The sequence below is a fragment of the Anabrus simplex genome, chromosome 1 (assembly GCF_040414725.1).
Source record: "Anabrus simplex isolate iqAnaSimp1 chromosome 1, ASM4041472v1, whole genome shotgun sequence".
NCBI lineage: Eukaryota > Metazoa > Arthropoda > Insecta > Orthoptera > Tettigoniidae > Anabrus > Anabrus simplex.
The window spans coordinates 275059806-275076116 of NC_090265.1; the positions used below are offsets into that span (position 1 = coordinate 275059806).

At 40.4% G+C, this 16311-nt stretch overlaps 1 protein-coding gene across 2 annotated transcripts in view; it reads left to right on the forward strand.

The window, feature by feature from the left end:
* Window positions 1–16311, forward strand: part of Adck5 (aarF domain containing kinase 5) — a 458263-nt gene that overhangs the window by 234679 nt on the left and 207273 nt on the right. For both annotated transcript variants that reach the window (XM_067159689.2, XM_067159697.2), the window contains exon 2: window positions 3329–3568. In XM_067159689.2, coding sequence (XP_067015790.2) covers window positions 3339–3568 — 230 coding nt within the window. In that variant the 5' untranslated portion in view covers window positions 3329–3338. The remainder of the gene's footprint in view (window positions 1–3328; window positions 3569–16311) is intronic.

Below are 16311 nucleotides of genomic sequence, written 5' to 3' on the forward strand. Positions count from 1 at the left end.
AAGAAAGAAAGTACATAATAAAAAATAGAAAGCGTACCAGCAATCCTTCAAATATATAAGGAATAAGTACGAATAAAATTAAAGATTATTATTCCCTAGCACTGTGCACCCTGTTGTCCCCTTTTTTGGCATAAGACTGATCCTATATGACGGAACTTGTCAATGATAGCTAAATTTGCTGTTTTTTTTGTCTAAGAACATGTGTAGGTGTTCCCTCAGCAAGTTGTACAAGGATAACATATTAATAACTGGCAAATTTGTGGTGTAAACTTTCTTGATCTAGGGATCTGGAAAAGCAGATGTTTACATATTTTGACTGCTGGAATATGAAATGTTATGAATTTAAGCATATGTGAAGAATAAACCATATTATTTCAAATTTTCTTTAGGAATATGAAGGAATGAGCTTGTCTTTTATTTTTAAGTGATGGAATGTTCAACATTGTTCGTAGGTATAATGTTTGAAATGTAAGAGGATAGGAAACCATGTGTATTTTATGATAGACAACATACATACATACATACATACATACATACATACATACATACACACATACATTATCATTATAGACTGTTATGCCTTTCAGCATTTAGTCTGCAAGCCTCTGTGAATTTACTAAACGTCGCCACAATCTTCGATTTGCAACTAGTGTTGTGGCCTCATTTGTTCTATACCTCTTATCTTTAAATCGTTAGAAACTGAGTCTAACCATCGTCTTCTTGGTCTACCTCTAGTTCTCTTACCCTCCATATCAGAGTCCATTATTCTCCTAGGTAACCTATCCTCCTCCATTCGCCTCACATGACCCCACCACCAAAGCCGGTTTATGCGTACAGCTTCATCCATCGAGTTCATTCCTAAATTAGCCCTTATCTCCTCATTCCGAGTACCCTCCTGCCACTGTTCCCACCTGTGTGTACCAGCAATCATTCTTGCTACTTTCATGTCTGTTACTTCTAACTTATGAATAAGATATCCTGAGTCCATCCAGCTTTCGCTCCCGTAAAGCAAAGTTGGTCTGAAAACAGACTGATGTAAAGATAGTTTCGTCTGGGAGCTGACTTCCTTCTTACAGAATACTGTTGATCGCAACTGTGAGCTCACTGCATTAGCTTTACGACACCTTGATTCAATCTCACTATATTACCATCCTTGGAGAACACACAACCTAAATATTTGAAACTATCGACCTGTTCTAGCTTTGTGTCACCAATCTGACATTCAATTCTGTTGAATTTCTTACCTACTGACATCAATTTAGTCTTCGAGAGGCTAATTTTCATACCATACTCCTTGGACCTATTTTCAAGTTCCAAGATATTAGACTGCAGGCTTTCGGCACAATCTTCCATTAAGACCAAGTCGTCAGCTCTTAGATCTTTAAGGCTGTAAAGTATGATCCTGTGCTTTTGAAATCTGGTTGTAATGATTAACCCTTGCTCTCATTTTAATGTTTCCATTAGACATAATACAGTTTTTTCCTTCCTGTGCTGGCTTTCCGGGACAAGAATAACATTTGAATTTTGTGTGTACTATTTGATTTTAAGTGTTTGAGTTCTTCAGAATGTATGTGCTGATTTCTAAACTACTGTATTTTTATGTTTTTAAAAATGTTATCTTGTAGGGCTTTAATACTTTGCTTTTAGGCATAGCCATTGGATTTTTAACAGATCAGCAAAATATCATACTGGGCATAGTAAAGAGAATTTACAGGAGAAATTTCATAACTCATTCTGTTATTCATGCAAAATATTACTCCTAAGACACTCTCACAATAAATTTTTTTTTTTCAATGTGTGGAAATGTGTAATTGTGAAAGCTAGAGAAATAGATGCTTCTATTGCTGAATATTTATTGGTGGACTAGTGGGAGATACCTAAGTGATAATGATGACTGACTGTAATGCAATGAATAACACAACATTTACGTTTTTGTTTTTTGGTTTATTTAACCGTGGAACAGAATCCTCCTTCACGTATCTTATTTCACAAACCGACTCATTGGCTGAATGGTCAGCGTACTGACCTTCGGTTCAGAGGGTCCCGGGTTCGATTCCTGGCCGGGTCGGGGATTTTGACCTTCATTGGTTAATTCCAGTGGATCGGGGGCTGGGTATTTGTGCTGTCCCCAACATCCCTGCAACTCACACACCACACATAACACTATCCTCCACCACAACAACATGCAGTTACCTACACATGACACGCCGCCCACCCTCATCGGAGGGTCTGCCTTACAAGGGCTGCACTCGGCTAGAAATAGCCACATGAAGTTAAAAAAAAAAAATCACAAACATTCATAATTTGTACAACATTATAAAAATGGGCAAAATTGGATACCTTATACTAATTATATATTCATTTTTAGTAAGAACAATAGAAAACACTATTTTTAAACACTCCTGCACTTTCTGATATTTCCTGATAACAGTAGACTCATTATATTGATCAACTTTTAAAAAAAAATGCTATTTGTTCGGGGCGTCAACTCGTGGATATTTTGCCCCTACTGGCACCATATTGTATGAACCTGTGTGTAATTGGAATGGTGGTAATGTGGAACGTTGTGTGTGAGGAAAGGAAGATTAAGGACGTCACAAACACCCAGTCCCCATGCCAGGGATATTAATGATTACAATTAAAAACCCCTGACCCGGCCAGGAATTGAACCCGGGGCCGCTGGGTGACAGGCGGACGCATTGCCCCCTACACCGCGGGGCCAGACTTATTGAACACCTTGCTTATGGTGTTCGGTGTAGACCCTTTACTACAAGCAACAACATTTTGTAGACATTTTCTTGTTTTGTAGTTGTTCTCTTTTTTTTTTTTTTTTTTTTTTCCTGGGCAGAGGTGGCAAATTGTTCTCTTTGTGGCAGATAATGTTTTGGTAGTTTGCTGGTGATGGAGAATGACTGACCTTGTTCATGAGATGTGACACAGTTACAGATGCTCGTGAAATAAGACTTCTTTCAGAGAGGTCAAACCTGATTTTTAAGCAGGGGATGAAGTTTCTTTTTGGAAGTTATCTGCACAACATTCAGATATGAAGGCTTCAAAGGTACTGAGCAGATGGTGGTGCTTATTTGCCCTCTGCACTTTCTGTACAACAATGAAGATGTAGCCTTCATAAAAATTATAAACATTTGTATTGCAGCTAATCATTATTTTATTGTGAGGATGTTGACTATCCCTTGCTTCTATTCAAAGTAGTAATTGTGCAAATCTTATTTATGATATCTACAAGCTATATGAATTTTTGTGTGTGCTTGTTCATTATTTCTATGTTTCACTCTATTTTACTGTATGTTTCTGCTTTCTTCTCTTCTAGTGAATCTGCAATGCTGTTAAAATGTTTTTCTTCATTCATCATACGAAGGACTCCCAATGTAAATATCAAACTATTTCATACAAGGAATATGGCTGAAAAGAAGTATGTGAATCAAAAATATTGGAAATATGGACTAATCAGCTTGGTTATTGGGGGAGCTGCTGCATATTATTGTGTTCAGAATGAACATGATAAGAGAGTTATCAGAGTCACACTAAGTGGTACAAACAGATTCATAAGGTATGTTGTAGTTAAATCAATCAATAAATAAATCAATCAATCAATCATAATAATAAATAACTTCGTGTTGTTCCAGTATGTGTCAAATATCTTGAGTTTTATCTTGTCTAAGGTACTCAAATTTTGAATGTGGTGGTGGTAATTGTTTTAAGGGAAAACACAACTGGTCAACCATCTTCCATGTCAAGTTTGTGAATGACAGGAGAATACAGAAGATTACTGGTGGCAGAGATACAGCTAACTTATTCTTCACAACTCACTCAGCTGGAGTTCTCAGTAATATTGCTTGATGATCAAAAAATTTAAAAAATTAAAAAATACATATAACTGCCACTTTATTATTTGTGTCTTCATCCTCACAGATGTGCAAGTCGCCTATATGGCATCAATTATTACATGTCATTATTATTATTTAATAATAATAATAACCTCCTCTCCGAACCATGTGACCTTGCCGCGGTGGGGAGGCTTGTGTGTCCCAATGATGCAGATAGCCGAGCCGCAGGTGCAACCATATCGGATGGGTAGCTGTTGAGAGACAAGACTAATGAATGGTTCATCGAAAGGGCGGTAGCAGCCTTTCGGTAGTTGCAAGAGCGGCAGTCTAGGTGATTGACTGATATGGCCTTGTAATAATACTCAAAATGGCTTAGCTGTGTTGATACTGCTACACGGCTGAAAGCAACAGGAAACTACAGCCATAACTACCTCCCGAGGACATGCAGCTCTCTCTGTATGAATGATGTACTGATGATGGCTCCCTCCCGGGTAAAATATTCCGGAGGTAAACTAGTCCCCCATTCGGATCTCCGGGTGGGGACTACACGAGAGGGGGCGATCATCAGGAAGATGGATACTGATACAGATGTTGATTCCCATAGGGAACCTAAAATATTTGTCCTGAATGAGCAAATTTATAATACCAATATAATGGTCTGTTATTGGACATTATAAATTTTCCGGCTAACTCATTCGTTGGTTGCCTGCGTTTCACCCTCGTGTGCTAAGTTAGGCTCGTCAGTTGGGACTTAGCACACCACCCAAGACGCAAGGCTAGTGCATACCGTGGAGGCGTGGGGGTGAGGCGGGCCACCTGAAGGGTTACGCCCTCCCTCTGGCCGTGAGCTTGGGCGGGTTGAGGAGATTTAATAGAAGAAGGAGAAGGGAAAGGAGATGTGTGATTAAGGAGTGGGTAGGCCAGGCGTCTTTTTTTTAATTTTTTTATATATATAAAACAGAGATGAAGCTTTATTGAGCAGCGATACAATGCAAAATGTTATACAGTTATGTTATATGACAATGTGATGGAATAAATGAAGGGCTAGGAGGTGGTAAAAGGAGGAGAAGTTAACAAGGGAAGTGAGTATAAGATGGAAAAGGTCCGGGTTGGGTAAGGGAGGCATAAAGTAGTTGGGATATGATGGAGCGGTGAGATGAGGACGAGGAGATTGGGGAGATGGGACGGGCCAGGGACGACTGGGTAGTGTGTGATTACGGTACGATGGAAGTGGAGAAGAATGAGAGGGTTCAACCCTATGATAGCGGCCATAGATGTGGATGCCCTGGTCTATAAGACGTTGGACGCAGTGTGTGTCGGCAGTTGGAGTCTCACCAGAAATGTGGGACCGTCGGAGTTATAGATGCGGGATGCTCTCTTGACAGGTACTCCGGCCTGGCGAAGGTCACGGGTGATGGCAGCAGGCAGAACACAGCTGTAAGTTGAGGTATGATCAGCTGGCGGTGGTGGCAAAGATGAACATGCCGCATTGTCAGGAGGTTCGGTAGAAGTTCCCTCGTTAGACGGTGGTTGAGACGTTTCCTGGCGACGTGTTTGCTCAGGGTCGGGAGGGAGAGGAAGAGAGATCAGGAGAGGAGATGAATGGGACAAGGTGGTAGTAGTAATAGAAGTCAAGGGAGAAAGTTGCGTAGAAGTAGTGGTGATAGTGGAAGTAGTCGTAGTAGGGACAGGTAAGGTAGGCAAAATGTTGGGAGAGATAGGAACAGAGATGGGAGTAGTTGCGATGGTGTTAGGTGTGCAACAATAAGATGATGGAAGTGCGGGTGGTGTATACGGTGGAGGCGGGCGAGCAGGAGGCAGTACAGGTACTTGAGCGTTGGTGTGTGCTGGTATAGATGATACACGATGACGTCTGCGCTGGATAACCACGCCGGTAGCTCGGATGGAATGGCTGGTACTGGCAGAATGGAAATGAAGAAGAATCTCCGGTGCAGGAACTGAGCCGTAATAGAGGCGAGTGACACTGAAGACACCGAGCGGGCGAAGTTCATTAGCAACGTCTTCAACCGATAGAGCTGGATCAACATCACTTACTAGGAGAGTAGACATGGCTGGCTGGGGAAGGCCATCAACCCAACTTGGGGACAGCCGATATGCTAATTGGCTCGGCGAAGAACGAAGTATAGATGTGGCGTCCTCCGGCCGATCAAAAATACAGCAAGAGACAAAGGAGCGATGAGTCCTCGTTCAGAGATCTCCTCGTGTGTGTATGTATATATCCTCCCCGTGGAGGCTACTTGAAGCCACCAGCTGTGCCAATGCACTATGAGAGCTATGTCTCATTTCCAAAAATTGATGCCTGCCTGGCCATCAGATGATACAGACGTTGATTCCCATAGGGAACCTAAAATATTTGTCCTGAATGAGTAAATTTATAATACCAATATAATGGTCCGTTATTGGACATTATAAATTTTCCGGCTAACTCATTCGTTGGTTGCCTGTATCATCTGATGGCCAGGCAATGGAAATGAGACATAGCTCTCATAGTGCATTGGCTTTGCTGGTGGCTTCAAGTAGCCTATGCAGTGGCCTCCACGGGGAACAGACACACGGACGACTTCGGCTTTTTGCTGTCTGTCACAAAAGCTGACTCTGTGCATCCTTATTTCCTCATTTTTGATTCGGCCCGGTGACACCGCAACTCTACCATCGCACCCAGCCGACCCAACAAAGCATATAGGCCAGACACCAAATCGGAATTAGGCCTCCCAATATATACACCTGTATTGTCCTGGACGTCCAACAATCCATCACTGAAGACACAATCCTATCTGAACTCCGCAAGTCTGGAGTATACAGCGCCACTAGGCTACATGAAGGTTTTGCACCATCAAACGACGTCCTGCTTTTCTTCAGAACATCCACCGAACGTGACCATCTTCTCGCCACTGGTACACAAATCTGCCAACGCCTCCATCAAATGGAAGACACTCCCAGCAATATTTTAGAGCAACTCCCGGACTATTCTCCTGATCCACCTCCTTACACACCCCCACCACAACCCTTGTCCTTTCCTTACACCACTACAACCACCACCACTACTACCACCCTCACAACCTCCCCAGCTCACACCTCCCTCACAACTTCGCTCACGACTACGGTTACAACCCACCCTATCCCTATCATTACCACTACTATCACCACGCCTCCCACCTCTACCTCATCCAGTCAAGAACCAGCGCTTGCAACTGACACTACCACCGATACAATGCCGCCACCATCGACCGATTGCACCTGCGTCATCCGAGGAGTGGACCCGCTCTTATCCAACGACGCCATACTTCAAGACTTCCGCCTGACAGGAACACCAGTTCGCCGAGCAACTCGGATTTTCAATGCTACAGGACCTACCCACCTCGTTCGCCTTCATCTGCCGACTCCGGGCATCGCCCAGCATTTCATCAACAACGGTATCCATCTTCAAGACCGCCATCATCACACTGAACCATCTTGCTCTCCTCCCCAACCTGCTAACCGATCTCATGCACCCCGTCGCCGTCCCCGGCCGGCTCCTCCTTTCCTTCCACCGAGTCCACAAATCTGTTTTTACCCTCCTCCACCCGGTTTTTCTCCTCCAATACCACACCCAACAAACCCTCTCCACAACTTACTCACTTCCCTGCATAACTTCCCCTGTATCTTTCACATCTTAGCCCTTTCCCTTACCTCTAGCACTAACCCCACCTTCGTCCAACAGCCTTTATATCATCCTACTACGTACTTTTAAATCTGTGTAATATCTTTTGTACTACTTTGTAACCATCTATGCTAATAAACTCCTTCAATGAATTTCAACACCTAGGCATAGCCACAATTCCCCTCCCATCTCCTGCATATTCACATCCTTTACCCACCTCCTTGTTCCGTCACATCTCCCCAACCCGCCCGCATCTCTTGGCCAGAGAGAGGGCGTTATCCTCTAGGTGGCCCGCCCCACCCCTTCAGGGTGGGGAATGAAAGCATTGTTAGTCTAGTCTAGCCTCAACGGTATGCACTAGCCTTGCGTCTTGGGTGGTGTGCTAAGTCCCAACTGACGAGCCTAACTTAGCACACGAGGGCGAAACGCAGGCAACCAACGAATGAGTTAGCCGGAAAATTTATAATCAAATCAAAATCTCTTTATTTGCAAATAAGGTGTCTACCTCGGTGGCAAATGGTACACTAAAATACATTATTGTCAAGCACTAAATATTAAATAAACAAGAGAAGAAAATTTTCCTATAATACAATATTATACAATTTACGCTAACAATGTTTTCTATTAAACACACAGCTCATCCTTAATAAATTTATATTGTTTACAAAATTCTACTTATAATATCTCCTGCACTACTTACAAATATAGTCAGCTGATATACAGTATGTGGAATTACTTCAAATGATACTATACAACTGGTATAAGATTAATATTTACATTGCATTTATTTACTTTTTTTTTTTACCCGTTCTGGAACCTAAGTAGCATAACGACCTGCTGCGTCTTAACCAGAGCCCCTGTCCAATAATGGACCATTATATTGGTACTATAAGATGGATACTGACATTCTGCGAGTCGGAGCATGGAATGTTAGAAGTTTGAATCGTTGTGGTAGGTTAGAGAATCTGAAAAGGGAGATGGATAGGCTAAAGTTAGATGTAGTTGGTATAAGTGAAGTACGTTGGCAGGAAGAACAAGATTTTTGATCAGGCGACTACCGAATTATCAACACAAAATCAAACAGGGGAAATGCAGGAGTTGGTTCAATAATGAATAAGAAAATAGGGCAGCGGGTAAGGTACTACGACCAGCATAGTAAAAGAATTATTGTCGTCAAGATAGACACCAAACCAATGCCCACCACAATAGTGCAGGTCTATATGCCTACTAGTTCAGCAGATTATGAAGAAATCGAAAGAATATATGAGGAGATAGAAGATTTAATACAATATGTAAAAGGTGACGAGAATTTAATTGTGATGGGAGACTGGAATGCAGTGGTAGGCCAAGGAAGAGAAGGTAGTACAGTAGGAGAATTTGGATTGGGACAAAGGAACGAAAGAGGAAGTCGGCTGGTTGAATTCTGCACTGATCATAATTTAGTCCTTGCCAATACTTGGTTCAAACACCACAAACATCGGCTCTGTACGTGAACGAGACCTGGAGACACTGGAAGGTATCAAATAGACTTCATTATGATTAGGCAGAGATTCAGAAATCAGGTGTTGGGTTGCAAAACTTTCCCAGGAGCAGATGTGGACTCTGACCACAACTTGTTGGTCATGAAATGCCATCTGAAGTTGAAGAAATTGAAGAAAGGAAAGAATGCAAAAAGATGGGATCTAGACAAGTTGAAAGAAAAAAGTGTGAGGGATTGTTTCAAGGAACATGTTGCACAAGGACTAAATGAAAAGGCTGAAGGAAACACTATAGAAGAAGAGTGGAGAGTCATTAAAAATGAAGTCAGTAGGGCTGCTGAAGAAATGTTAGGAAGGAAGAAAAGATCAACTAAGAATCAGTGGATAACTCAGGAAATACTAGACCTGATTGATGAACGACGAAAATACAAGAATGCTAGAAATGAAGAAGGCAGAAAAGAATACAGGCGATTAAAGAATCAAGTGGATAGAAAGTGCAAGATAGCTAAGGAAGAATGGCTGAAGGAGAAGTGCAAGGATGTCGAAGGCTGTATGGTCCTGGGAAAGGTAGATGCTGCATACAGGAAAATCAAGGAAACCCTTGGAGAAAGGAAATCCAGGTGTATGAATGTTAAGAGCTCAGATGGAAAGCCACTTCTAGGGAAAGAAGACAAAGCAGAAAGATGGCAGGAACATATCCAACAGTTGTATCAAGGTAAAGATGTAGATAATTTGGTTCTGGAACAAGAAGAGGCTGTTGATGCTGATGAAATGGGAGACCCAATTTTGAGGCTAGAGTTTGACAGAGCTGTGAGAGACCTAAATAGGAACAAGGTACCTGGAATTGATGACATTCCCTCTGAATTACTGACTGCCTTAGGAGAAACTAGCATGGCAAGGTTATTTCATTTAGTGTGCAAGATGTAAGAGACAGGAGAAGTCCCATCTGATTTTTGGCAGAGTGTTGTTATACCTATTCCCAAGAAAGCCGGTGCTGACAGGTGTGAAAACTACCGCACCATTAGTTTAGTATCTCATGCCTGCAAAATTTTAACACGTATTATTTACAGAAGAATGGAAAAACAAGTTGAAGCTGAGTTGGGAGATCAATTTAGCTTCAGAAGAAATGTAGGAACACGTGAAGCAATCACTGACTTTACGTCTGATCTTAGAGGATCGAATCAAGAAGGACAAGCCCACGTACATGGCATTCATAGATCTAGAAAAGGCATTCGATAATGTTGATTGGACCAAGCTATTTATGATTCTGAAGATGATAGGGATCAGATACCCAGAACGAAGAATCATGTACAATCTGTATAAAAATCAGTCTGCAGTGATAAGGATCAAGGGCTTTGAAAAAGAAGCAGCAATCCAGAAAGGAATGAGGCAAGGCTGCAGTTTGTCCCCTCTCCTTTTCAATGTTTACATTGAACACGCAGTAAAGGAAATCAAAGAGAAATTTGGAAAGGGAATCACAGTCCAAGGAGAGGAAATCAAAACCTTGAGATTTGCCGATGATATTGTTATTTTATCTGAGACTGCAGAAGATCTCGAGAAGTTGCTGAATGGTATGGATGAAGTCTTGGGTAAGGAGTATAAGATGAAAATAAATAAGTCCAAAACAAAAGTAATGGAGTGCAGTCGAACAAAGGCAGGTGATGTAGGAAATATTAGATTAGGAAATGAAGTCTTAAAGGAAGTAGATGAATATTGTTACTTGGGTAGTAAAATAACTAACGATGGCAGAAGTAAGGAGGACATAAAATGCAGACTAGCACAAGCAAGGAAGAGCTTTCTTGAGAAAAGAAATTTGCTCACTTCAAACATTGATATCGGAATTAGAAAGATGTTTTTGAAGACTTTCGTGTTTAGCGTGGCATTGTATGGAAGTGAAACATGGATGATAACTAGCTCAGAAAGAAAGAGAATAGAAGCTTTTGAAATGTGGTGTTACAGAAGAATGCTGAAGGTGAGATGGATAGATCGAATCACGAATGAAGAGATACTGAATCGAATTGGTGAGAGGAGATCGATTTGGCTAAATTTGACGAGAAGAAGAGATAGAATGATAGGACACATCTTGAGACACCCAGGACTTGTTTAGTTTAATTTTTGAAGGAAGTGTAGGTGGTAAGAATGGTAGGGGTAGACCAAGGTATGAATATGACAAGCAGATTAGAGCAGATGTAGGATGCAATAGATACGTATAAATGAAAAGCTTAGCACATGATAGGGTGGCATGGAGGGCTGCATCAAACCAGTCTATGGACTGATGACTCAAACAACAACAACAATAATAATAATAATAATAATAATAATAATAAAGTAATGAATTAATTAATTTGTCCATCCACCCACTCACCAACTCTATGGGTGCCAGCATGGTATTCTTTATGAACTCTGTTTTCTCAAAGGTGACCTGGAATCCAGCTTTCTATATTTGTGCCCTAAGTTGACCAATTTGTTTTGTGGCTGTGTCTAGGGAATCAGAAAAGATCACAAGATCATCTGCAAAGATCAGACAATCAAACACAAGGTTTAGGTTTCTGTAGTGGAGTCTGATCCTGCTTTCAACTTCTTCGTTAGTAATTTCTTTGGGCCACTCATGGATGACATTCTCGAGGACACAGTTGAAAAGTAGGAGCAAAAGCCCATCTTCTTGCATAACTCCTGCCTTGATCTCAAAGGCACCTGAAATCTCTCCCACTGAGCAAGTGGTGCTGTTTGGATCGCGTTGCTATCACCTTACATTCAGGATCTCCCCTATACTTCACTTGAGAAGTTGTCTTGATCAGGGTTGGTTGGATGGTCACTCTTGTTCTGTTTGTGATTTGGATTAGATAGAATGATCACTTGAATCATAGATACTGGTATTCTTGAAGTCTATGGAGGTTACCACAAACTTGTTGTTCCTGAGCTTCAGATGTGGAAGGATGGAGTTCACATTCAGAATCAGCTTGGCACATGAGCGCTCCTTCCTGAAACTACCTTGGAAATCTTCCAATAGTGGATCTGTTTCTTGTGACCTAGTCTGAAGGGCTTTAGATGCCGTGGTAATTGCTCATGCCTGTCTTGTCACCTTACTTAAGAGTGGGGTGAATTAGGGCATAAGTCCAGCCATTAGGAAGTTTCTCGGTTTCCTTAATCTTGCAGATAATTTTGATTAGTTTATCATTTGGGAGATTGTCGGTACTTTCTGTAGTACTTCAAAAGTTCGGCAATTATAGAATCCTTGCCTGGCACCTTGTTATTCTTGAGTGACTGAATGATCTGTTTGATTTCTTCTTTTATGGGAGGAGATGTACCTGGGTGAATGTGCACATTGTCCTCAAAAGGGAATATGTACTTTGGAGCCTTGCATTTGAGATTGGATTTGAAGTAATTTGCCAGAATATGGCAGTTGTTCTTGTCATTGTGAGTTACCATACTGTTCGAGGTCTTGAAACATTGACTTGGAGGATTGTATTTGCTGAAATCATGTTTAAAGTTTCTATTCAGTTTTGTGCGTTGGTCCTCTGGAATTCTTCGTCAGTCAGTGTCAGCCAAAATTTGTCACTTGTTTTGTATTTTGGATGAATTTTGCAGTGTGTTTTTTGGCCTCCAGGAAGTTTGTTTGGTTAGCTTAATTCTTCGCAAGTTCGATCTCTGCCTGACAAGCTGCCTTTACTTTACTGCTACATCACACACTGTTTCACCTTGTATGTTTCCTTGGTTTCGAAAGTGGGACTGTTTCCGTAGCTGTTCCAACCAGTGGCTCTTGCATTTTTCCCAGTTCTTGGCATCCAAGGATTCTAGCTTCTGAGTTAACTCTCCATTGGATTTTAGCTTTTCTGTGTCAAATCTGTCAATGTTTTTTGCATGTTCTTTCCTGGTGTGTCTCAGAAGCAGCTTAACTTTAATCTTGGACAGATAATGATCTGAATCCAGATTGACGCTTATCAGAACCTCCACATTCTGGATCTCTCGTGCTTTTCGAGCGATGGCAGCATGGTCAGTGTGAAACTCTCCACAGTTGTGTTCTGGGGATGTCCCGATCTTCCACTTCGTTACAAATGTTTGAAGGCAGTTGATTTTAAGACCAGGTTGAATGCTCTACTCAATTTTATGAGTAAAGCTCATATAATTGTGTACTAAAATATTTTTTTTTTCATTTTTATAATTAAATACATATTCTGGCATATATATTCATAAGTACATACGTCCTATATTTGGCGATATGTTCTACTTCATAGGTGTCTCAACTATACATTTTTGATCCTTGACAATTCTAGCAATTGGCTCCTCTGTTTTATCAGTACACCCTTGACTCTGTATTCTATTTTAAAACAGGAAATCACTGATCATTAAGGATAACATGGAGCTGGAGCCATCAGAGTCTCATAAAGTCTCCTGTACACTTGTCTGTACCTTAATAGAAAGTTTTACCTGAAATTAAGTTGTCTAGCAAACTTGTAAGACACAGGGTGATAGTGTGGAGCTCTTGTTTTAACTAATAAGATACGTCCCAGATGTGCGAAGAGTGTTACTTTGAACTGTTTTGTGCGGGAATTTGGGAACTTTTTAGAATGGCAGAACTGTGTTATTTTTCAATCTTTGAAGTTGCATACTTGCATTTACAAGTTACACAATATATTGCAACAGGAAAACACATAAAATGTGCATTGTTAAAGAAACCGACACAACATTTACTTTCTGAAATGTAAGATGAGAGATCTTGTCCAGCAGACTGCCAGTTCTCAGAAGTTATTTGTCAAACATTTCTTGCGGCTGATATACCACTTAAACTGAAGCATCCAGTGCTATGTGAAACGTTAGATAAGTGCATCAAAATTTCCCTCCCTGACGAGTCAACACTGCATGGGTACAATTTACCAAAACTTTACTCTGAGAACATGCACAGAATTCATGGTGAAATTGGCAGCAACGTGATATGGATCACACTGGATGAGGTGACTGATGCTGCTGGCCATTACATAGCCAATGTTATAGTCGGTGCATCAAATTGCGATGCATCATTGTCATTTTTACTGACAACTGTTCATTTTGAAAATTTACAGTCATATTAACTGAAGCTTTTAATGGTAATGCTGGTGTTTCTGTGGCCGGATGACATCCAATATAATAAAGTCATCTATTAATTACTGATGCTGCACTTTGCATGGTTAAAGCATGCAAAGTGTTGAAAGTTGTGTACAGCAAGATGATTCATTTAACTTGTTTAGCGAACAGTATGCATAGTGTTGCTGAAACAGTAAGAAGTATTTTTCCAAATGTGAACAGAGTAATAATATCTGCAAATAAAGGAGGGTTCGTTAAATCATACAGTCCTGTTAGTTTAATTAAACAGCGTGCCACTGAGCAAACAACAAATAACAAAGATTTTATATGAAGGCGACAAGATTGCAAACATGATCCAAGACATTATGATCCAACTTTTAATTTGTGTTATTGTACATTTTTTAGGGGGGTGGGGGGGGTGGGGGTGGGGGGCTCCTTTTCCTATAAGGTCTTTACATACATATGTGATTTTAACCTGTATACCTGAAAAGATAATCCATATATTCTCAACATTTGTACTATCTGTTCTTGATTGTAATCTTTTACACAGTTGATTTGGTACAGTATTGACTAGGCAGATGCTCTAACATAACTAGTTAATGTGATTGAATCAATACGGACCCATCATTGGCCAATATGGTCACGATTATAAATAACACTTTCAAGCTTATAAAATCAGTCCTCGAAAGGCTTAATAAAGATGATGCTCTGTGCATATATGTGCAGATATGTGTGCAAAGGGAGTTCAAGGAGACAAACTTGTAAAGAAAGACATACATCTTTCATCAGCTTTGCAGGACATTCAAGAAGTCTTGTGAAGCTTGAGAATTCTCTCGGGGAGCCCGGGAATCAAGTTTGGACGAAATTAAGGAACATCTTATCAAAGCATCTGGGGTACAATAAGCTTCTGCAAATAAATAGTGCCCTTAGTGTTAGGGAGATCTGGAGCAAGTAGCAGCAGCAGCAGCAGCAGCAGACCACTGTCAGAAATTCTCTGTTTTAAATTTGCACCGGCAACCTCATTTGATACGGAGAGAAGCTTTACGTGATACAAAACTGTTTTACGTGAAAATAGGCTTGAAAACTTGAAAATGATTCTTATGCATTGTAATGCTATAATGTGGAAATAAGCTTCGACCTGTGTAATGTTTTTCTTTTACATCTGCAGTGACACAGAGGTTGTACTTTTCTTTTATATTATGCATGACTTCATGAAATCAAAGCAGTTGGTTCTTTCTGTGTGTGTGTTAGATACAAGCAAAATACTCTAGTATAAGCAGTTTCGTGAATGGCACCAAGTGACATAAGAAGTGTGTTTTTCTTTTGTATTTTTTTATTCTAGACATTGACAGTCTTTTGGTGTAATTACTAGTATGTTCTTTGTGTATATGTTACTACTTGGAAATTGTGAAATCCTATGTATTTATGTATGTGTTCTATGTGTCTTGCACGTGAAAATATTGTAGTATTTTCTTCAGTTTAAATAGAAGTTGCTGATGGAAACCAAATAGCAAATATTAGTGCACCTGAGGAATATTCACGGTTAAAGGTGTTGCTCTGGGTAACTGTCTTAACTGTGCATGTTTGTGTAGGCGTGTTGGGGGGAAACTTGATTTACTTTTAATGTTAGTCGAGCATATTTTGGTATTCTAGTAGCAGTACAAGACAAAACAATCAAGGCTACAAAAGGTTCTAAAGCGGCCTTTTCTTCCACTTTTTAGAATAAATTATAAAACCGCTCGTATATGTTTTTGTATCACGCATATACAATAAGTATTGTAGAATTCAGGTACTGTGGCAAGCGCCGGCCTGTTAAGCAGGAAGTACGTCTGACAGAACATTTCTACTGTGGACTGGTTTATTCAAGCAGTTCAGTATTTCAACTATTTTTGAGTGATGGCGGGCTGCTATAATTATTGTACAAATTTTAAAAAAATATTTTGGAAACTTAATCATGTATTTTACACTTTTTATGCATATATATAAATATGTATTTCTGAAAAGTTAAGCACATAATTATTCAAGCCCTATTTATGAGTCTCTCTTCTTTGTCGTTAGTTCTTGGTGAGTCAGATAATTCCCAACAATATTCTGGAATTGCTGTAATTAGGATTTGATACCAGGACAGGATATCATTAAGTTGTTTCACTTTACCAATCTTCAGAAGAGAATTTAAAGGTCGCAAAGAAGTTTTGCTGTTTGTGCCTGATCTTATTTGTAGGGGTTTCTGGTACCTCTAGGCATGTTGCAGGCTCCACAGAACATC